The sequence below is a fragment of the Bactrocera oleae genome, chromosome 6 (genome assembly GCF_042242935.1).
Source record: "Bactrocera oleae isolate idBacOlea1 chromosome 6, idBacOlea1, whole genome shotgun sequence".
Lineage (NCBI taxonomy): Eukaryota > Metazoa > Arthropoda > Insecta > Diptera > Tephritidae > Bactrocera > Bactrocera oleae.
The window spans coordinates 35788634-35813015 of record NC_091540.1 but is presented as its reverse complement, the minus strand read 5'-3'; the positions used below and the strand labels follow the sequence as shown (position 1 = coordinate 35813015).

The 24382-nt window shown below is 35.2% G+C and overlaps 1 protein-coding gene across 1 annotated transcript; it reads left to right on the top strand.

Annotated features, from left to right (window-relative positions):
- The first annotated feature begins 8532 nt into the window (after positions 1-8532).
- On the top strand, positions 8533-16031 carry LOC106623316 (odorant receptor 63a). The gene is made up of 10 exons (XM_070111502.1): positions 8533-8713; positions 9488-9584; positions 10707-10845; positions 10925-11116; positions 11179-11280; positions 11346-11511; positions 14034-14139; positions 14221-14322; positions 14381-14536; positions 15939-16031. The coding sequence occupies exons 1-10, from the start codon at positions 8583-8585 to the stop codon at positions 15993-15995; spliced, it is 1248 nt and encodes a 415-aa protein (XP_069967603.1). The 5' UTR covers positions 8533-8582; the 3' UTR covers positions 15996-16031.
- The last annotated feature ends 8351 nt before the right edge of the window (positions 16032-24382 follow it).

Genomic DNA, 24382 nt, shown 5'->3' with positions numbered 1-24382 from the left:
GTCTAAAAGTTGTGAGACAGCTCATTCATCTGTATTTCCGCTGTGACTTGAAGGTTTTCTAGAATTCGTTCAAGTTCTATATTTAAGAGGTTTGTTTCCTCATTCCTCCATTAGTGAAACAGCATAGTGGTTGCTCTGAAGAAATCGGCTCTTGCATTTTTAACGCTAAAACGTTTCCAGCGCAGAGTGTTTGCTTCCTTTTCCTTAAAAATCCTGATCCATCTTTCAATGCCATTGGAAGTGCAGCTGTCGTGTCATCCTCGTTTTCCACTTTATTGTAGTCTTCGCTATTATTAGAGACATTTCTGCTTGGAAAATCTAAACCATGCTGCAAAATCTGCTAAGCATAGTTCTTCCAATTGACCAGGCCTTTGAGAGTAGTGCTCCAGCACACTCGGAACATATACATATGCCCGTAAAGTCCTCCTGTAAAGCATCCAATTCATGTCTGGGCTTTATCATCCTTACTGTGTGTCCGTCCGTCCGTCCGTCTGTGCAAGCTGTAACTTGAGTAAAAATTGAGATATCTTTATGAAGATTGGTACACATCTTTCTTAGTACCGTAGGACGGTTGGTATTGCAGATGGGCGTAATCGGACCATGCCATGCTCACAAAACGCCATTAATCAAAAACAAATAAATTGACATAACTAAGCTCCGCAAAAAGATACAAGACTGTTATTTCATACACAGGATCACATTAGAGAGGGACATCGGCGTTTTCCCGCCCCCTAATAGGTTTAATGTGCAAATCTCCTTAGCCGCTAGAGCTATAATAACAAAATTCACTGGAGGCAAATGTTTTTAGCACCTCTACCCGCAGTGTGAGAATGGGTGAAATCAGGTGACAACCCCGCCCACTTACTATATAACGGTACTGTTAAAAAACACTAAAAGCGCTATAAACCAAGCACTAAACACGCCAGAGACATTAAATTTTATCTCTAGGATGGTATGAGATGACTTTAATGGAACCGCGTTCAAAATTAGTCAGTGGGCGTGGCACCGCCCACTTTTAGATGAGAACCCATATCTTGGGATCTGCCTAACCAATTTCAACCAAATTCGGTACATAATATTATTTTCGTATTTTTATATTATAGTGCGAAAATGGGCGAAATCGGATTACAATCACGCCTATTTCCCATACAACACCATTTTATATTTTTTCACTTTCCAGTATGCAAATCAAGCAACAATGATTATATCGGTGTAAAAATTTGCGTGAATAATACGTTTAAAGTTTGCCACCTTGTGACCAAAAATTTTCTAAATCGAACCAAAACTGTTCAAGTCCCTAGGTACTGCATATGTGGACCCCAGTGCCTATAGTTGAACTCTTAAATTAAACATAGTGAAATCTATCAACTTTTAAAGAAACAGACCAGTATTTTTTAAAATTCGAGTTGGTAATCACTGTGATTAACCAAATTTCTTCAAAGTACGGTTATATTGTTACAAAGGCGACTATAGCGAAATAACAAGACGTACTACAAAATATGAATTGTTGAAGAATGCGCCAATTTTTTGTCTAAATTTAAGGGACGAAACAGTTTATCGTGAATTTTTCCTTAGTTGAACCCACAACGGCACTAGCTGTTGATATATATTTCTTCGTTGGTTTTGTTTTAAACAACAAAGAACTTTACATAGACTCGAACGATGGACAAAATTGTTGGTGTTTTAATTTATTTTCCTTATCATTATGTTTCACAAATTAGTAAATTTTCAAGTTATAACTAAAATTTATAGTGTAAATTGTTCATAGCAATGTTTTGCTCTAATAATTGTGCAGTTCAGTTATGACACTTTATACGTTTTCGAATAATAGCTTCTTTTTGCGTGTGGCAATGGTTCGATTCCGTCCATCTCTAATACCAACCTTCTCAAGATATCTTACGGACGGCCAGACAGTCACTCGGATTTAAATTCGTCCTGTCATTGTACTCATTTATATATGCACTTTATATTTATCTCGATTTGCTCAAAAAATATCCGCTAGTTGAAAAGAACTATTATCCTCTGTAGTTACATGTTGTGAGAGTACACATATAATTACGTATTTTGACTTTCACAAACAGTTATAATTTGCATATTTGCGTTAAAGTAGACTCTAATAACGATATGAGATCCGACGAATACCACTTTTATTTGTAAATCCATTAAAATGAATGTCGATGAGGTGAATCGCAAGTACATTCAATTGTATATGTAGAGGTGTGGATGCGAAGAAGACAGTGATATTCGCAAATAAAGATTCGTACAAAACTCAAAATAGGATATATGCATACATCTATATACATATGTATACAATATACAAATTAAATGTCTCGTTTTCCCCGGGGAAAATTGCCTAGCTACTGGAAAGTTTTGGTAATATTTTGCATTTAGATAGCATAGTTTAATCACAGTATATAGTAAACCAGCTAAAAAAAAACCATTACACATAAATTTTGCTTATTTTACAAATTATTTGCTTGTATTAGTTGATATTTCCTTCCCTTTCCTGTTAACCCAAATAAACATATTTACATATGTTTTTTGCTGTGAAATTATTTTCCTAAAAATAAATGAAAACGAAAAAATGCCAAATAGTTCTGGTTATTTAAGTTGGTGAGTTTTATTTTAAACCGTCTAATAATTCTAAGATTCAAATTTACACTACAAGCACATAAAAAATGTTTGTGATTTTTTTTATACATGGAGCGTTCTATGGGTAATGAGAGAAAACTACTTTAATATACAAGCCTGTTCATGTATACATTGTCAAATTGGACATTGAAAAAAATATAGATGTGCCTGAGTGAAGTGAACGTGTTTCTTAGCGCTCTAGCAATATTTGCTATATACCCCTAGTTTTTAATAGTGACACCAATATATTTCTTCTTAGTGACTTACCGGGAGACTGGACTACTTTAGAGGATACTAAACCTAAAGAAATAGATAAGTACAAATCTGATTAAATTAAAAATTTATTTGCACTTACCTGCCCCTTTTTCGCGGTAAATTTATTAGAATATAAAATAAGTTACAATTTCCCCTAATAACAGAATATCAAAACGTGCACTCAATTTTAACCTGCCGTTTTGTTTTTAACAATCAGCTGTTTATCCGCGTTTGTTTCTCCTTTTTCGTTTTGCTTTTGATTAGGGCATTGCCAACCATCAAATAGACAAGTAAGGTTTTTAGGACGAAGGACTGCACATACCTATTGACAGCTATCCCCAACTATTCTCTATCAGCGCTATGGCCTCTGAAAATAGAGTGGGGTGTACACCAGGGAACCCTTTTCGGAAGAACTCTAAAATTTTGAGAACGCCTCCAAAGGGAAAAAATGAAGAATCCACCGCTGCTGAACCAACAGAAGTTTGTGGAAATGGCGCCTAAACGAGCGAAGGCGGTAAAATCCAGCAAGAGAAGAGTAGTGAAACTGCCAATATTTTCATCAAACAGATGAAAAGAGTTATGGCAATGAAAGCGTCGCAAGTATCCCCTATTTATAAAGATAGGAAACCGCCAAAAACACTACATGAGATATCAGGCCATTTGCCACCAACAAAAAAGCCTTAAAACGTAAGATAAGCCCACAGGCGAGAAATGGGTGAACGTAGTTACAAATTCAAAATATGGCGCATCTACCTAAGAACGCATCATTTATGAGGAAAGTCGTCGAGGCATTATTTCCAGGCCATGAGCCCATTTCCTATGCTAAGTGAAGCGATGTCACAGATTCCCCTCTATTAGTCACACAAGAAGACCTATTGGCTATCGCGAAAAAATTGAAAACTCCAAAGCGCCTGGAATAGATTGTATACCAAATAGAGCTCTAAAAGAAGCCATGACTTTAAGACCCAGTTTGTTCGTTAAAATGTACAATGCGTGTTTATTGGAAGGCGTCTTTCCCGACCCATAGAAGTTGCTGCGTTTGATACTACTCCCAAAACCGAAAAAGCCACCTGAAGAACCTTCATCATATCGATCTCTGTGCATGCTCAACACGATTGGTAAATTGTACGAAAGCATAGTAAGAAACCGCTTGGAGTTAGCAATTCGAAAAGCTGGCGGATCATCAGAGAGACAATACGGCTTTATACTTGTAAAAAAGAGGTAGCAAATCAAGCATTTGAATAAAAATTTTAAAAATAAACAGTTACATGAAAAACATCACAACGACCAAAAAATGTTTTATGCATTTACTTGAGGATAAACTATTAAAAAAATATTATTCATTTAATTTTTCCTTTGATGATCTATGCTTTTGATTGAACTATATTAAATAATGATAGTAACTATTTTAATTTAAAGAGGCGGTTAAACATTTGTATACAGCTTCTAATAGTTTGGCGGGGTACTCGTAACCACGTATGCATATACTCGTACATAGTTACAATAAAATAGTAGTTTTAATATTTGTGAATAATTTGTAATATAAATACAAATTTATTATAACTTTAAAAAGGAATATATTGGTTTTACTTTTTTTGATTACGTTTCTATTAATCATATACATCCTCGTATATGTATGTACAAGTGACTTCATATCAAAAGGAAAAACAAATCAAAAATAAAATAAAGAATATTTCTATATATTTAGCGGCATGTGTCAAAATTAAAACCAAAAAAAAAGCAACTGCTAACTTCGGTCGTACAGAAGATATAATACCCTACACAAATACAAAGGTTCCTGACAAGAACTTGGTTGCGATTGTTCAATTTATATGGCAGCTATATGATATAGTGATCTGTTCTAAACAATTTCTTCGAAGATAACGTCAAACAAAAATGTTTCCCTTTCAAGCAATTGATTCCGATTTTTCAGTTTGTATGGCAGCTATATGCTATAGTGAGCCGCATCTTAGTGAAGAAAAGACAGGTGTAAATTTTCCGAACGATAGCTTAAAAACTGAGGGACTAGTTCGTATATACAAAGAAAATCGGACAGACGGACGGGCAGAAATTTATTTTTGGGCATGTAAAAAATCGATGGAGCCGAAAGGTCGAAAAAGGAATAACCAAAGTCCGCCCCTTAATACGGAATGGTATAGCGGTAAGTTCAACGATGATTAATTAATACATTTGGCGATATTAAATTCAAACCAGTTTGCTTTTAATACCCTTTCATTAGATTCACCCGTATGTATATTTGTGACTTTTTTCAGTGATACTTGTTTTCGTATATCAAACAACCTACGCTTTTTATACTCTTGCAACATGTTGCTACAGAGTATAATAGTTTTGTTCACCTAACGGTTGTTTGTATCACCTAAAACAAATCGAGTCATATATAGGGTTGTATATATATAATGAAACTTGGTACACGTATTTCTTGGCCAAAAAGTGAGTACTAGTTCGTAGATGGGCATAATCGGATAGGCGGAACTGGACCACTGCCACGCCCACAAACCCCATTAAACAAAAACTTAAGCATCCCTACCGACACTGTAAAAATTTATGAAATTTTATGATAACCCCGCCCACTCTCAATATATCGGTATTGTTAAAGACAACTTAAAGCGCGATAAATCAATAACTAAATGCGTCAAAGACATTAAACTTTACATCCAGAAGGGCAAATGAAGGCCTTCTAGGAGCAGGTGTCAAAATTGAACGATGGGCGTGGCACCGCCCATTTTAAGGTGAAATCACATATTTCGAGACTTGCTGCCCCGATTTCAACTTAATTCGGTAAGTAATATTCCCCTGATATTCCTATAACACAGTGCGAAAATGGACGAAGTCAAACTACAACTGCGCCAACCCAATGAAGGTATCCGGATAAAATTCTGCAGGAATAATGCTTTAAGGTATGTCACTGTATGATCAAAATCGGACCAAAACTGTTTAAGCCCCCAGGTGCCGAATATATACAACTAATATCAGAATTTTCGAACTTTTGGTGCTGGTATGTGAGGTACCTTATTGAAACCCTGGGAGCTATTTATTAGTCTGTGGTATGTTAGTAGTACGTGGTATTGGCAAAAAATTTTAAAATCTAATAAGTTTTATTCCGAATACTTCGGTCATTGAGTATTATTTATATAGAAAATTATTACTTCAAAGTATGTTCTCCGGTATACCTGAGCAATGTCAAAATTAATGCAATTAGCCCATCACTCTAACTGCCTCCGAGTTTCCGAGTTTCCACCTGACCAATGTGGTACGAGTATACTTTAATAAAATTAAATTAGCAAGTTTTCTTAGAAGGTATGTGGTTTACTGCTGAATATGAGCGAAATTGGTGTAGACTTTGGTCTAAACCTTATATGCCTAATAACGGGTAATCCATGTAGAAGTACTTTTTTCAATATCCTTTTTTTGACAGATCACGCGTGAATCGTGCCAAGCTGTCGTGTTTTTCATTAAACAATGGGTAACTGTGGTTTGTTGGCCGGTGGAATCTTCGGTTCATATATCTTCAAAAATGATGCCGGTGATAACCGACTATTTTACACCTAAAATCAAGACGGCGCCACTTCCCTCACATCGCATCAATCAATGGATTTATTGAGAGAACACTTCAGTGAGCAGATAATTTCACGTTTTGGTCCGGTCGATCGTGTGATATCACACCACTAGATTTTTTCCTGTGGGGATATGTAAAGTCGAATGTCTATGCGGACAATTCCGCTTCGATTCAGACCATGGAGCAAAACATCACGCGTGTCATTCGCCAGTTACCAGTCGAATTGCTCGAACGAGTCATCGAAAATTGGGCTCAAAGGATGGACCATCTGAGACATAACCGCGACCAACATTTGAAGGAACTAATTTTCAATATAAAAATGCCGAAGAATGTTCTTTCGAATGATAATAAGCATTCCCCATTATATTTTAATTTTCTGTATTTATTTTTTTCAAAAATGTATAGAACCTAAAATGGATCAACCTTTGTAATGAATTGCGATTCTCTGGTTGACATTTTTACATCAACTCATTATATTAAATTGTCACATATTTCTCATTTAAGGATAATTTTAATATAATTTTCGTTGACGCGAAGTAAAATATAATAATAAAACTGAGTCTCTGATATAGTAATAAAACTGAGTCTGATACCAAATTTAATTGTAATCCATTCACGATTTCGTCGAACAAAGAAATTTAATCCTTTTCCTACATTTTTTAATATTGCCAACAATTGAATGTATTTCCCCGGCTTTGATCTTTGCACGTTGCAAGAGTAAAAAATGTTCAGTTGCATCCGAACTTAGCCTTACCTTACTTTTTCTTTCATTATTTCTGTCAGCTTTTAATAAGAATTATTTTTCCCATTGTAGATTCTTGTGCTTAAGAGCGAGTTTTTTAGTTTTCTCACACTATTATATAATTATTTATAAAGGAAACCAGCAATTTGAAACACAACTATAATATGGTACTTAGCGTACTCTACCTAGAAACAAAACGTACAAATTTTTAAATATATGTATGAGCAATATCTGCAAGACAAATTCTAACACCAGTTAAAATGAATATTCTCCGTATTTTGTAGAGGCCAGTATTTAGAAATCTTTGAAATCTTATCTACTCGATCTGAAGGTCGTATTAACTGTTTTCAGTGTTTTCATTATACACATATTAAAAACTTTTTGTTCTTTAACGCTCCAAGAAACTCCAGAAATGCTTTTTTAGCGAAGACGATGATAATAAGTTTACGTATTATTGAGGAAATCGAACAAAGATCACTTCTCAAAATACGCTTTTAGGTATTTTGTGGGGCTATTATTCAGATTTTCGGCGAACATTTTTCTCTTTACTTGTTTAAATACAAAGTTTAACATAAGGTCAAAATTTGTGAAATAGCCCATCTTTGACGGTAAGGATATCATACTTTGTCTAGTGTGGTAACATACCGTAATGTAATTTTGTAAAGTTTGTTCTTAAAAACTAGTGAGACCAGTACGCTTATCGTATAATTAAGTAATTTACCGTTATGATTCTCCATTCGTTTTCAAATTAATAAATATTTGTCGAACGTAGCAAATAATCGTTCCAAGTAGGAAAGCTAGAATTAGTGGGAAAATTATAGCATTAGAAAGATATTCATACCATTCCAAACTTTGGAACTATTCAAAGCGAAGCTAAGGGCGTATAAATTCGAATGACATCGATTTTTACAAACTTGACACAGCAAAATGTGTGTTCTTACAATTATAATATTACTAAATTCTGCAATAACCCAAGCAAATATCTTATGTTTTAAAAAGAAATAAGACATTCTTACAGTTGGGAGACAGATATGATTATCTTTCTTAGAGATATCTCTCTGTTATTCAACAAATGTATTCATAGCTAAGTAGATAGACATTAATACTTAGTGCTACAATATGTCTACCAACTGTACAATTTTTTAATAAAATATTGGATATTTCTTCACATTATGATACTATGAGCGAAGTTGACGTTGAAATTATTACAGATTGTTGTGCTCTGGTTTAGAAAAGCTCGATTGAATTGTTGAACGTTACCCACTACCAATATGTATGTATAAATATGGGAGCACACAATTTTTAATCAGTTTAAGATACGGTGTTAAACCTAAGTGAGTTCTGTACTAAAAGTTGAAGCAAAAACTCTCTCAAATTATGTACAGTATAACTGAAATAAAGACGTTGAGAGTTCGCAATCATTTGCTGATAAGGGAATTGAAGAGAATATCATTTATTATCGGTATTAACCTAAATGCTCAAACGAATCTCAAAGAATGGTGGAGGATGTGAGTTTCACATAAAGCACAATATATTCAGTTATGTATATAAGAGATTCTCGACCGTGCCTGAGTACTCCTTAGCGCGCTAGTCACAAGTGTGTAACCATTCTAATAACGAATAGAAGTTGAAAAGTTAAGACAGCGTCGCCATGAATTTCGCCTTTCGAGCTCTCTCTACGTTATATATGATTTTCGGTATTTATGTCAGTTCTAAGGTACTAGAAATTGCCTACATTAGAAGTTTTTGTTATTATTGTCAACAGCGACAGGTTCTGGTGGTTTACTTCGTTACATGCAATATTTCGATTTAACTAAATTTCTTACTTAATCAGTCAGTACAATTTTTGTTCGTTTTCTAGCTTTGCCAACGCAGTTAATATATAAGTACAAGCAAATTTACAGCAGTCACAAGAAAAACTGCCATATGTAAAGGCAGACTAAGAAAATACTTCTCCATCTGATGTTCTATCTTTTGCTTTTCTCATTTATTTCTAAAAATATAAAAGTAAAAATTCTTGAATCATGTTCTATCTTTTGCTTTTCTCATTTATTTCTAAAAATATAAAAGTAAAAATTCTTGAATCATTAAAAATTCATAGCATCAAGTAAAATATATACATAAAATGGAAACTGAAAAGCATTTTCTTATACATAATTTTTTTCTGAAAAGAGCTTTGTCACCTTCATTTTATTAGAAATACTACTTAATTTTCTATGACCAATTCGCTATTTCTAAGATTTATGTAAACATAACTAATAGGTAATGATTTTTTTTGTCAGCATCAATATTCTGTTTATAATTACAAGTTGTATCGCTCTATATCCGCACTGGTTAATGATAAAACAAGCAAAAGGCGATATTCCATTGATAGCTGAGGTGAGTAGAAATATCTTGAAATACATATGTACTTATATACTAATTACTCAATTTCTAATAAAGCTTAGAGAAGAATTCTTAACTTTTACATTTTCTAACTCGGCCAGTCATTAATTTGTACCAAATTATAACGGGTTTTCCACAGTTTTATAAACAGCATAAATAATTCGAGATATTTATAGTAGATTTGAATGTATAGCGAAATTTATTCTCTGTCTATAGAGCCCACCGAGGTAATAGATGACGAGTTAGCAAATTTTATATTAATTTGCAATAGAAAATTTATGCGTTAAAAGGTTTTTTTCAGGCACTAAAAATTTATATATTGATTAAAAAAATTTGCACGCCTCGGGCTGAAAGTAAAGTTGCTCGGAGTATCAAGGAACACCTTCAAATATCCGCTGTCGCTAATTCCAAGGATTTGGAGGAAGCGTTTATTGCAACACTCCAACCTCAAACTGTTAGGAACTTTTTTGCTTTCACCTGATTTTAATGCGTATACACCACGAAACAAGCCACAATTGTCGAATATAAATATTTCGAAACGTTTATTATATTCTGCAATTTTTACCGATGAATCCAAATTTAATTTATTTGGAACCGATGCCCGACGATTTTTATGGCGTAGGGAGGGTTAAGTCCTACAAGATAAAAAATTAAATAAAACTGTCAGCATGGAGGAGGTTGCATTATGTGGTGTGTGGTGCAATGGAAGCAAACTAGGGGTGCAGCGAGAGCAAATGGCGTCGGTAACCTTATTTTCATCGAAGGAATTATGTAAAGAATGGACTCCTAGGCAATGTTAAAAAACCATTTATTCAGTATAACGACCGGAAGCATTCTGTTTTAATGGTTAAAGAATCGTTGTTGTAAAACATGAAATAAGTGCAGCTGCATTCTCTCGAGGGCCCAGACCTCAATCCCATTGAATACCTGTGGGGCTTTTAAAAATAAATTTCAATAACATTATTAAATTACATAATAACGGCAAACCATCTCCCTGTACAAGTTTTTTTATGGTTTACTATAGTTATGTAACACTTTACGCAGTGATATAGTACACAGATTTGTTTGGCAACTTGTCATTTTGTGTAAAAACTAATAAATTACTTAACTTCGAAGACTTCTACCACAGCGCTACAAACAACGACTGGCTTAATTAAAATGGCTTACCTGTTATTTTCTCAGCATATACTTTATAAACTGCTTCAGAAAGCTGAAACACATGAACTACTGCAGAGGATCGAAATCTTTCAAACTGGTAATTATCTTAAAGTAATGAATAAGTGTCACATTAAGTGTTTTGTAGAGACCCTTTACAAACAAATATTTTTTGCTAGGGATGCCAATCAAAACCACTCTGAAAAAGGAGATTAATGCAATTATGGATACCAACTGGAAACAGACGAGGAGGCAACTACTATTCACTTTAGGAACGTGCATCTGCATTCTGTCCAACTACTTCTTCTACGCACTCTTCAAAAACTTATATAATTATTTACAGGGCACTCCAAATTATGTGTATATCCTGCGTATGTAAACATTAAGCTCTAAATAATTCAATAATATAAAATGTATTTCTTACTTTAATCAGCATTCACTGGCTATCCGATGTTTCTAGATAAGGGAATGGGTTCTCCGTATTACGCACTGGATATGTTTTTTGGCGCATGCTCGCTCCTGGTCGCCGGCATGAGTAAGTCATATCCAAAACTTGTGTACATCTAAAGAAAACGTTTGTTTTTTTAACATCTGTTACAGGTGCCATTAGCTTCCAGGGTTGCTTTATGGTGCTTTGTAAGCATTGCTGTGGATTGGTCCAGGTGTTATGTCTAATGCTGTTGAGGTCCACGTCAACTCTTGTTCCGAAATCGCAACATGTAGAATATTTGCGCTACTGCATAGTACAACATCAGCGAACTCTTGAGTAGGGCTTAAAGGCAGATATTTATTAAAGGCAGAAGGGGTAGTTCCTAATGTTTATTTGCAAGTTTAAAACTTATTTAGGGTGGATATATGTGACTATGGTTATATATTGAAAAAACTTGGTATGCTAAGAAAATTGCAGGGAGTGACTAAAGAAATACAACAAGATTATTCACAAAGCACTTTGTGTTGGCTGGACAGAAAAACTTGTTACTGAGTAGGAGTCAGTAAGTTCATTCATTCTTCAAATAAAGCACCATAACGGTACTATATAAATCGAATTTAGGGTTCCGAACGAGTCAGGAAATAGTAAAAACCTAAAGAAAGAATATTAAAGAGCACGTTCGAACAAATGATAAATCCACAAAGAGACGCTTCAGGTTCTCCTGCATTCACAAATATTTACAAAGCGGCGGGTGTTTGTTTGTCGAAAAATATATTTGGCCCTGCTTGTCTAAAACTGAAAACGAGCCAAACTCTTCGAAGACAAACTCCTCTAGGTACCCATACTATAATTAAATTGTGTTGCGCTCACCACTGTAGTGAACTAAACCAATTTTTAGTTAAAATCCGTATCCGGGGAGAGCCCTTGTTATATCCAACATAAATCTGTCTTTCAGCCATTTCTCCAAAGTGGGGTCTACGACCCCAAATGATATTTTGGCTCTTTACAGGTGTTATTTATCCCGTACTAGTACATGATGCGTTGGTATGATGAAAGGCACTAAAATGCCACATAAAACTTAAGTCTGAATTTAGTAATGACGCCTGACTTTTGATTATTGGATATACATATATACAATATATACTAGAGTGCTTTTTTTTTTGAACTATTTTTTTTTTTCGATCCCATGGTGTAATTTTGTTGGAAATACCAAAAAAAAATTCCCTAAAAATTTGAGACTTTAATTTTAATATTAAGTACTAGACCTAGGCCTATAAAGATTTCCCATATAAAATACACGTAAAACTTGATTTTTTTTTTAAATTTTATAACTCAGCGGCAGTTGATGGGTTTATCTCACCCGTCATTAGGTATTCCTCAGAATTGAACGCTCTACAAAAGTCTCCATTGCGGTAAAGTTATAACTTGCACCTGCGGGGTAGTACGGGCCCCCAAACCTAATTTTTCCATGAAATTCGCGTTTTTTTGGAATTATCTCGTAAACAACACTAGCTACAGAAAAATTGTAAATAACAAAATTGTAGGAAATTAAATTTGGATTAAAAGTTTTTGGCACCAAATCGATAATATTAATACTCTTTGAGATACAGAGATTTTAAGTTGAAGTGGTATGGAATTTTTATGGATTTCTGAGCTTAATTGTTAAATTATCAGCTTTTTATTATAAATTATGAATTTTTCATCAAAATAAATAGTTGTTAATAAAAATGACTATTTTCAAGTATAATTTTCATTAAAAAAAAAAATTCATTCAATTAAATAATGGTAAATAATTTTATTATCTTGTTCACACATTTTTTTAGCACAATTAGTTTACCTAACCTCAAATTTAATGCAAAAAACGTTTAACGACGTTAGGCCGCTCAGTAGTCGCGAAGCTTTGTTCTTACTCTCGCGGAACTCGAACGCGATAACAAAGAAAGCGCTGCAATTAAACGGCAAATTTGTAAAACTCAGGTGAGGTCGAGTAATAACATACAATGCCTTGGTATTTTACGTAAACAAAAATTTATCAGTATCATAATACAAAGAGTGAAGAAGTACAAATCATCCCATCTTTGTTTTGCTTATTTTTATCTCACTTTTTATAAAAACTTTAAATGCAGTAGATGATTAACAGATAAAATAAAAACCGGAAGAGAGTGGACATAAAATTTTTAGTAAGAGGAAAAAAAATTTGAAAATGTCCAAAAAAAAATTTTTATTTCAGCATCAAAATGTTCAATAATACAATTTTTCAATCGTTTGCAATGTAAAATATAAATATTTGGTGATTTAAATGACAATTTATAGTGAAATTAATTTATTTAACAATTTAACTTAAGAATTCCATACCACTTCAACTTAAAATCTCTGTATCTCAAAGAGTATTAACACTATCGATTTGGTGCCAAAGACTTTTAATCCAAATTTAATTTCCTACAATTTTGTTATTTACAATTTTCAAATTCTGTAGCTAGTGTTGTTTATAACTTTACCGCAAGTTATAACTTTACCGCAATGGAGACTTTTGTAGACCGTTCAATTCTGAGGAATACCTAATGACGGGTGAGATAATCCCATCACCTGCTGCTGAAATATAAAATTAAAAAGAAAAAAAATCAATTTTTACGTGTATTTTATATGGGAAATCTTTACAGGCCTAGGTCTAGTACTTAATATTAAAATTAAAGTCTCAAATTTTTAGGGAATTTTTTTTTTGGTATTTCCAACAAAATTTCACCATGGGATCGAAAAAAAAAATAGTTCAAAAAAAAAAGCAGTCTAATATTCACCATAAGCATTTACTATGTTCCTGTAATTAAATTCTTTAAGATAAAATAAATATGGGTTTTTAGGTTCATCAACGACGTCAATCGGTTTTTTCGGCACATTTGTCTTTCCCAATTTCTTCATAGTTTGGCGATTTACGGCTTTGTACTCTTTGAGATGAACTTCGGCTTGGTTAGTGTTATTGAAATTAACAATTTTTCATTTATTCCTATATCATATATACTCCAGCTACATACTTATACCTTATTGTAGGAATCAAATAAAGTTACTTTTATTCGCATGATAATGTATTTATGCGCTGCTTTGACAGGTGATTGCATGCACTACGTTAACGGACAGTTCCTGGCCAACGAGGTAATTGCCTATCACACGGTACAGATCATCATTAAATTTCAAATTTTAATGTTTTCAGCTGGAAAAGATTCCATTAGCTTGTTTCAACTGTGAGTGGTACCACGAAACAGATGACTTCAAGAAGAAATTAAAAATGATCATTATGCGCTCCAATAAAAAATTTTGTTTCCAAATATCTTGGTTCACAGTAATGTCCTTAGCTACTTTGATGGGTGTAAGTAAATGATAACTGCACTTTGCACATCCATTATTCTGTACATATTATCTTTTTTGCTAAACCCCAGGGTGGTTGCTGTTTAAAGGAGCTAAAAGTTGATTGTAAAACCTTCAGTTAGTCGAGGTAGATATAGGGTTATGAACGTACATCAATGTGGTCTGGATGACGGGACCAATTACACAAAAAACGATATTTTTGGAAACATGGTGTTCTAAGTTTTATTAAGCGGGCGCAGTCCTTTCTTCTATTGTATGTGTTCATATCTTAAAAGCTTCATACCAACTTCCCTTATATTTATGCAATGGATTTTGCGCCCCTTGTTTTTTTTATTTTGTTATTTTCAAACATTACTTTATACTGGCTTTATTTTGATTATTTTATTTTGTGAATTATATGCGACTAATTGATGTTAGAAACAAATTTATACAAATTACCACCATAGATCATAGCTATTACTTGGCGTTTAAAATCTTGCCGCAATTCCTGACGATGACAGCATTAGTTTTAATAGCATATTGAACTAATTAATGAAATGGTTATTTATACTATAATAATAATATATAACAACTACGCTCAATTGTTGAAAGAAGTATTCTACACGATGTAGACGAATTATGAGATGGACAAATGTACGTAGATAAGGATTTAAACCAACTCTTGGAGTGAATTTTATATATGGGTCTTAAATCTAAACTGTCAATTTACCACTATAGATTGAATACCATATGTGATAACAGGTTCACTCAATTCTAATGAGCTGGCAGTAAGTTCAAATAGGGGTTATTGATGAACCAAGGACTCATGAAATATATAATACTTTCTAATAGGAAGAGTAATAAATAGTTTTAGTAGTCTATATAAACCTAAATGTAAAAACATATATTAAGCATGTAAATAAACAGTTAGGCAAGGTTTTATCGAATTTATTCCGGAATATCGCATCAGTTAGAGTATCAGTATTATCGTCGCTAACAACTACTATAATAGTTTGCCGTTGTGTTACTACCTAGAAAGTCGTAAACCTCAACGCAATATACACAATAAATTGGTTATTAGCTCAAAAAGTTAATCAAAATCATACCATACTGTGAGTCACACTTTTTTTTGGACAGGGAAATTGTTAGGTCTACCAAAAGTTTTCATAGCATTGCATTGTAAAATTTCATGCAATGATAGTAGCAACGCCCAGTCCCCAAATAACGGTTCTGCTCTAAACTGCTAAAGTGCGACATGTTCCAGCGCTTTATTATATGTAATACTTATGCGAATTATATGAGAGTGTTTTCTTTAGCATATTGTGTAAAAATATTTCAGTCAGACTAGGCGTGAATGATTTTTAAATATCCCTTTCGCTTTCTTATAACTACTCGAATGTTCATATTTTTGTTTTGTATTTCAGATATTCAAAGCCAGTGGATCATATTTTGTACTACTTCGAGATATTGACGAGCCCTAAGTGGTGCATTTCATTTTATGCTTCATATTTTCAATAATTGTGTTTGTGAAAGTTACATTAAAATTCATATATCTGAAATAAAACACTCAAATTTGTTCAAACTGGGATTTCTTTTTTTGTTATGCAGATAATTTTATGGCATTTATGATTGGAACAAAACGTCGGCCAAATGGCCACCACGGCACCGTTTACGTTAATTCTCGATGACCCGGTGTAGCAATTCGGCTGGAATTTCGGCTATAGTGCGCTGAATGTTGCTCCTCGAACGTTGGCGGCCATTTGATTGGGCCATTTCTCCAAATTAATAAGGCGACAAACTTTGCAGGCAATGTGTCCATGTTAAGACGTGAAAGATTATGCGGATCACAGTCTTGTAGGAAAAGAGATCGGCCGGGTCGATTTCATTAAAGTCCGGTATAAAAGTCGGCATTTAAAGCCTCTTTTCGAAAGAAATAATCCCATCATATCACCATTCGCACACCAATAGCGACAATTTTGTTTGTTCACGAAACCATTAAGCCAAAATTGGGCATCATGATGATGAGATGAGTTTTCGATGAACGTTTTTTCAATGCTTTTCAAAAACGTAAATTTACGTAATAATCTTTCACAATTTCCAAGCGCTGTACCAAAGTGAAATGTGACATGATAAAATAGCAAACCTTACTCGATACATTGACGAAATTTGACACAAATCCGTTTAAAACATGGCCTCTACTAGTTGTCAAAATCACGTCATTCCTATTGGTTGTCACTGTAGCTTTCGTTTGAAAAACTAAAACTTTTGACTTTTTTGTATTATACTATTGTACAAATCAGAACTATGTTCGTATTTAAGTTATTAAACTAATTTCTACAAGGTGCGTTCCAGGACTTTAAAAAAAGACAGATAAAATGGTTTTATCGGCAAAATGAATTAATTTTATTCAAAATAGTCTCCTTCTGTTTTAATACAGCTTTTTGCACGGTCCAAAAGCATGTCGAACGAGTGTTTTAGCTCGTTACCCGGTATGGCCGTCAGTATGCCGGTGCAAGCCTTTTGAATGGCCTCCACGTCTGCATAACGCTTTCCTTTCATCGGCAAATGCATTTTTCCGAAAAGGTAGAAGTCGCACGGTGCCATATCAGGTGAATACGGAGAGTGGTTTATTGTGAATGTGATATTTGGTCAAATAATCGGCCACAAGCGTCGATCGATGAGACGGCGCATTATCGTGCAACAAACGCCAACTTCCATCTTCGCGATATTCGGGCCGAACACGTCGAATACGGCGCACCAAACGCTTCAAAACTCCAAGGTAGAATACCGCATTAACGTTTTAGCTGGGTGAAACAAATTCTTTGTGGACAATACCCTTGGAATCATAAAAACAAATCAGCATTGTCTTTACTTTTGACTTCTCCAGGCGCGATTTTTCGGGTTTGGGTTAATTTCTCATTTATGTCCTCACGACCACTTTGAAAACGTTGAAACTACTCGCGCACTCTGCTACGGGATAGGTGGCAATCGCCATAAATTTGTTTCATCAATTGAAACGTTTCGGTAAAAGTTTTACCAATTTTAAAACAAAATTTAATGTTATCTCTTTGTTCGAAGCTCATTTTCGCACCGATGACAAAAACATACTGACACTTAAAACGCAATAACTTCACTTCCAATAGATGAAATGTCATGAAATATTTACTGGAAGTCGATAAAGGATAGCAGATTCTAACGCACTAGTCGACATATAGACGCTACTAGGGTTTACTTTGTTACTTTTTTACTGTTTACTTTGGAACGCATCTTATATGTTCGTATTTAAGAGATTAAACTAATTTTTATGTACATACGTACATACTTTTCTGCCAAAAAAGCTGCTCATTTGTTGGAACCGCCGATACCGGACTACCATAGGATATAGCTGTCATACAAACTCATCGAACTCAAGTCCCTGTATGAAAAATTTTTATATTTGATAAAGTAACTTCTAGAAATTTGGCCTATGATATTACTCAAGGCAGTGCTAAAATCTTCGAACGAATTGTTTAGATCCGAACGCTATGCCATATAGCTGCTTTTCTACAAGAAATGCTCATGTGAAACTGACGCCGACCTTCCATTTCACGGTTATATTCACTACTAAAAGTAATTATAACGCAAATGATATCTCTCATCTTAAAATTTCGGTATCGCTCCACACCACTTCTAATCTCCAAATACCAACTACCATCGAATGGGTTTTCTATTGTATACATCGACCAACACTTAAAAAAATCTTTATGGGATTGACTGGGAGACCTTTTATATGATTACAATACCCATCATAGACGAAATCGTTTTTCAGGCCGCATCTGAGAAATATAAATAATATATAGAAATATAAAAATTAAACCCGTTTCCCGTTGTCACGCCATAACTTGAGAACGGCTAGACCGATTTGGCTGTTGTTTTTATTATGGTTTTCTAATACTCTTTCGAAGGTTCTTACGGAAAAAAATATTGAGAAAATGTCTCAGAAAGATTGAAAAAATACATCTAATTTTGCATATTTTAAAAAACGTGCGTAACGAATGTCATCGTCATTCACAGCCATAGACTATATTGAAAGAGCATCGCTTGTTCGGAAATGTGGTTAACTAATTAAATTATATCGCACTAATTTACTTATATTTGAAAATTACTCGCCACAATTAAATGTACCGACTTTGACGGTAATATTAATAATACCAGTGATGATTTTTTTTTAATAAAAGTATTTAATAATAATAAAATATGTATACTATGAGTTAGATTTCAGAACGCAGTATACAAATTTCGCATAACCTATTAAGTAATCTGTGGTAATCTGACACACATAATCTAACATAGCGCTAGCAATAATTTTATTAAGTTTTTGATAAAGTTTGTTTTGTTTTGAAGACTAAGAAGTTTGTTGTTACTAATAAGTGTTTGTTAATCACGGTAAGTTCGCAACTTAATATCGATTTTTGGTAACTTTTGATGACTACACAATATTAAAATTTGGTATACACGGTTAAACAGGAAATATAAGGGAGTAATTTTTTATTTTCAGTTGGTCTTTCGTTTTTAAAAATGTCACCAAGCAGACGTAAAAGCTTAGGCCGCAGAACTCGAAATACTGCAAGTCAAAGATATATAAATAAGAGCAAATCAAACTGATGAGCAACGTCAATCTCGAAATGAAGTGTTAGCTACAATATTTATAACTTATGAACGGCTTAACCGATTTGGCTTTAAATTGATGAGGGGATAGCATAAAATTTTTAATAATTCGCTACTGTTGTTAATGTGAAAGAAAACGTAATTATTTAGATATATTCGGAATGACATCACATAATCTTTGGTTGAAAATTATTCAGAGCTATTTCAATTCACCTCAAGTATGCAACGGTACAACTTCGAAAATCAAAAAGATTACATGAAATATTATTGTAGCAACTATTTTGACTGGAAAACTTAATGGAGAAATGGTTCTCTTACCACGTTTTCCAACTGTCAGAACGTACGATACAAATAGAGCTTAATTAATTGAATTTGAAAATGTTTATAATTAAAAACTATAAATATTATTGTTAAAAATTAAGAACGATCAACCTCTTTCATTATTTACACATTATTTACTAACAACTTTGAAAATTACTCATTTGTTTCATACATGAATATAAAATTAATAAAATAAAAAAATCGGCATATTATATTTTATGTTTATTTGTGTTTAATAACAAATCGAAGGAAATTAGTATTCATCATTTTCAACTTTGGAAGTGATCCGCTTGGTTATTCTTACATTGGAATTAACGTTTTCGTTTATTTCATAAATGCAATTTTACTGTATTGATTTCGTTTAATTTATTGAATTTTCCCCTTTAGATTCTGAAGTTCGTCTCATCGAGCTAGCAATCGTACAAACAAAATTAATACATAAAATACGCCTAGAAAAGCGAAGCTCCTACTCTCCTACCCTAGTGAAATGGTGATCAGAGCAGCATTAAAAACACACATATCATCAGATATGAATAAGAGGAGCGATGTGACCAGACCACCTCTACAGGCGGCAGTTGCTTACCCAGGTAGGCTGAGTACGATAGTATGAAGAGGTACTTGACCGATCGTTCACACGTGAAGTAATTGTAATTTTCATTTCATATCTATTTTTTCTGATTATCAAATATACAAATTAAGATCTAGCTATTAACTACTTAAAAAAACATCGTTCATATCATATCGTTTCAGAGATTTTGTAAGAAATTAAATGCTCTACTAAATGGTCTCTTACGATGTTCAGGCAAGCCAAACCTTTTAAAAGATATTAACGGTTGAAGTTTGATTATTTTAGGCCAAATTTGTTTTTTTCCCTATGAACCGTTAAAATCTTCTATCTATCTATTTACGAAAAAATCGTACCAAACCATTTTGTAGAGCATTCAATTCCAAAAAAATTTATGAAACGAGATATTGTTTCAATTAGTTGGAAGCGAGATATGCATTTTCTATCTGATAATACGAAAACAATAAAAAACGTTAACTTCGGCTACATCAAAGCTATAATACCCTTCATTGGTGTATCTTATAACAATTGTATGCTTTGCCTTTGCGCAAACTTTTATAAGGACAAAAAATGCATCTTCAACACAAGCACTTTATTGCAATTGTTCAGTTTATAAAGCAGCTATATGCTATAGTGATCCGATCAGAATAATTTCCTTGGAGACTGAGCCGTTGCTTTGGGCAATAACACATATCAAATTTTGTACAGATATCTTGTCAAATGAAAAAGGTTTCCATTCAAGCACTTGATTCCGATCGTTCAGTTTGTATGACAGCTACACGCTATAATGGTCCGATATCGGCGATGCCAACAAATGAGCAACTTTTTGTAGAGAAAAAACGTGTGCAAAATTTCTAATCGAAATCTCAATCCTAATGTTTCAGGTCTTTCCGTTAAAAATAATTCAAGGTAAACAAGTTCTTTACTTTCATCTGTATAACGCAGAGCAGTTGGTGTCAGTATACATACTGAAACATTTGACTTGATACCTCCGTACATAATTATAATTTGCGCCTCATTTACTTCTTTTTCCGCTTAAATCTTCCGCTAAACCCTCCATGAAAGTGCCGACTGGGAATAGATACCACAGTTTCACGACGTAAGGAGGGACGTGCTGGCAGCAGTTCGCCCCTGTTGTAGCAGTGAGGTATCTAGCTAAGGTGAGGCTTCTTATATAGGTGTTCGTTACTCTAGTAGTACAGCATCCCGATAGGAGGTCTTACTCTGGTAGGAGGTGTTTAAAGAGCTGGATCAAGGTGTCATGCAACTCGTGCCGAAAATCAACCTGGCTGAGGGCCCTTAAATAGAGCAGTCTCGCACGGAGCTTACGGAAGCCGATATACTATCCCCTACACGAGCACGTTGGCACGAGCTCGACAATAGCCAACGAGCAAAGGCACGCACTAAATGAGCAGAACCAAAAAGCAACAGCACAGGAGGCTGTCCATAACAACCCCTGTAACCACAGCTTGGCTGCTAAGCAGGGGAAGGAGAAAGATGCCAAAATTGATGCTGCCAGTAGTGCATCATCCAGAGAATGGCCTACCTTTAAGATTGAAGACCCAGCGAAGGCAAGGTATGCAGAGAAGCGAAGTGCTGCATACCTGCTGAGGAAGATAGAGCTGCAACCGCTAACCAATGAGGAGCTCACAAAAGAGCTCCAGGAATCCATTGATTGCGCGAGAGCTGTCTTACCTAACTTCAAGCTAGAAGCGCCGGTAGTGGCAGCTAAGAGACAAAAATCAGCTGAAGAGGCTAAGCCGTCTGCTAAGAGACCGAAGACTAAGGGAGTGAAGCCCGCAAAATATTTTGCTGATGTGGCCCGGAACCGCATTATATTTGGAGTGCTGGATGAGTTTGATCCCGAAGGAAAAATTCCCAGAGCCCAATGGAAGTAGGTGCAAGCCGCACGGACAAATGTGGCGTTGGAGGTGCTATTATGCAGATAAAGATGACAGCATATAAGGCTAGAATAGCTAAGGTTGGGGAGGTCTACCCCGGAGCCAGGCTAGTAGCGGTATACAAAAAAGATATCCCTATCCCAACCGAGGGCAAGGGTATAGATCCCGGCTACACCATCGCAGCTCGACCAGATAATACAGCTCATTAGAGCCTGTAACCCGAATTTGCCAACTGGGGAATGGTAATCCGTCAGGTCTTTCGATGACCCCGTAGCGGAATCTGGTATGGAGACGAAACGAGTAACAATGCAGATTATGTTGCTGCTAACAAAGGAATCCGTAGAACCGCTAGCGAAAAGTGGCGGAGAGATCAACTACGGATTCACAAAAGTGAAGGTTATGACCTACAAGTCAGACGCCGATGCAGAAGAAAACTTGGCATCGGAATCGGAATGCGAAGTCGAGGAAGATCCAATGGAGTCCTCAAGTGATGTGGATAGCACTGAACAAGGTGAGTGTACTTCGGGGTCTGAGCTTGCAGACAGACTCTCTAAACTTTACACTGAGAGTGAGCTTTTTAGCGACTCTCAAGAAGACGCAGAGAAGACAATAATTAATGCGTCTTCTCCAAATCAATATACACCATAGCAAACTAGCTTATCTAGCCCTAGTTAACCACATGGCCAAAGAACTACCTGATTTCGTCCTCATTCAGGAGCCATAGGTTGATGGAGGGCGTATTTGCAGTGAGAACACTGGGGTGTAATTTATACATGGCAGGCTGCGTAGGTAAGGCTAGGACATGTATAATCTAGTAAGAAGCTTAGTGTCTTTTTTTACACAGTTATAGTAATAACGACACTACAGCAATAAGATGGGAGACGGGCAGAAATAGTTACCGGCTGGCATCATGCTACATGCCGTATGACGAGGTAGCAGTACCATCGCAGCTGATCAAAAAGCTGGTACGAGACATTGAAGCATTCAAGTGTTGGATTATATTTGGGTGCGACTCCAACGTACACCACACACTATGGGGCAGCATGGACATCAATGAAAGAGGTGAGCTGCTCTTTAATTATTTACTAGGAAATAAGCTTTTGTTATGCAACAAAGGCAGTACGCCAACGTTTATAACCAGAAACTGACAGAAGCTATTAGACATAAAGCTTGTATCGGAAGAACTGGTGGATAAAATGACACATTAGAGGGTACCAAAAGAACACCCCTTCTCAGATCACCGCTACATTGAGTGTATAATTGAAGAGAATGTAGTTAGGGAAGAGAAATTTAATAATCATAGGAAAACGTATGTCTATGATTCCACCATTTCAACCATAGAACAAAAAGGACTTAGACATCCTCGATAAACAGTTCACAGATTCTTGTCGACAAACACCAGAAGTGGCTTGTCCAATAACGAGCACAAGGGGAAGAATAAGGCCCCCCTGTTGGTCTCCTATACTTAAAACCATGCAGAAAGATTGCAGGAAGCAACTCAATACAGGCAAATTATCCCAAAAAGAAGAAGAGTGGGATAACTATTATAACCTCCTAAGGTAATAAAAAAAGGAAGTAAGGAAATCAAAAATAAATTCGAGGAAACCTTTTTGTAATGACATCGGGAATACGGCAGAAACGTCTCGACTTGAATATTGACACAGTCGAAACATAGCATTAGATACCTTCGGAAGCCAGACCACAGCTAAACGGTTTCCAGTGAAGAGTACCTACTAGGCCTGCTAATAGATAATCTCTTCCCAGACAGTTTCGAGGACCACATAACGGAGCATATACTGGAGAGTGAAGTGTTCTCAGAATCTCCTCCGTTAAACTTAGCGTCAGGCAGTAATGTTTATTGGGCGATAGGCAGCTTTAAGCCTTATAAATCGCCGGGACCAAATGGGATATTCCTGGCTCAGTGACAGCAGTCCCTAAGTTACATAATAAACTGGTTAACAACCATGATTAAAGGTAGACTGCAATTAAACTATATTCCCCCGGTATGGAGCGAAGTCAAGGTGATATATATGCCGCGGGCAAAAGCCCATTAATTCAAAGGATTTTAGACCAATTAGTCTTTCCTCATTTCTCTTAAAAATGCTGGAGAGACTAATAGAAATACATATAAGGGGCAAACTAAACCCAGGAAAAATGCAGTTTCGCAGCACTCGTATTCTAAAGGTAAATCCACAGAAACGGCGTTAAGCTCAGTGGTAGTACAGATTGAAAAGTCTCTGGATATAAAAGACTATACCCTCGTAGCAGTCTTATAAAGATCTGGACATCTTTGAGCCTCTTCGGAAATAAATTGAACAGATGCTCTTGGGCAGGTCAATTATTTCAACGCTGGGACCTTCAACGATGCGTAGATCTGTTCGAAGGGGTACACCCCAAGGAGGCGTGTTATCCCCACTTCTCTGGATCCTGACAA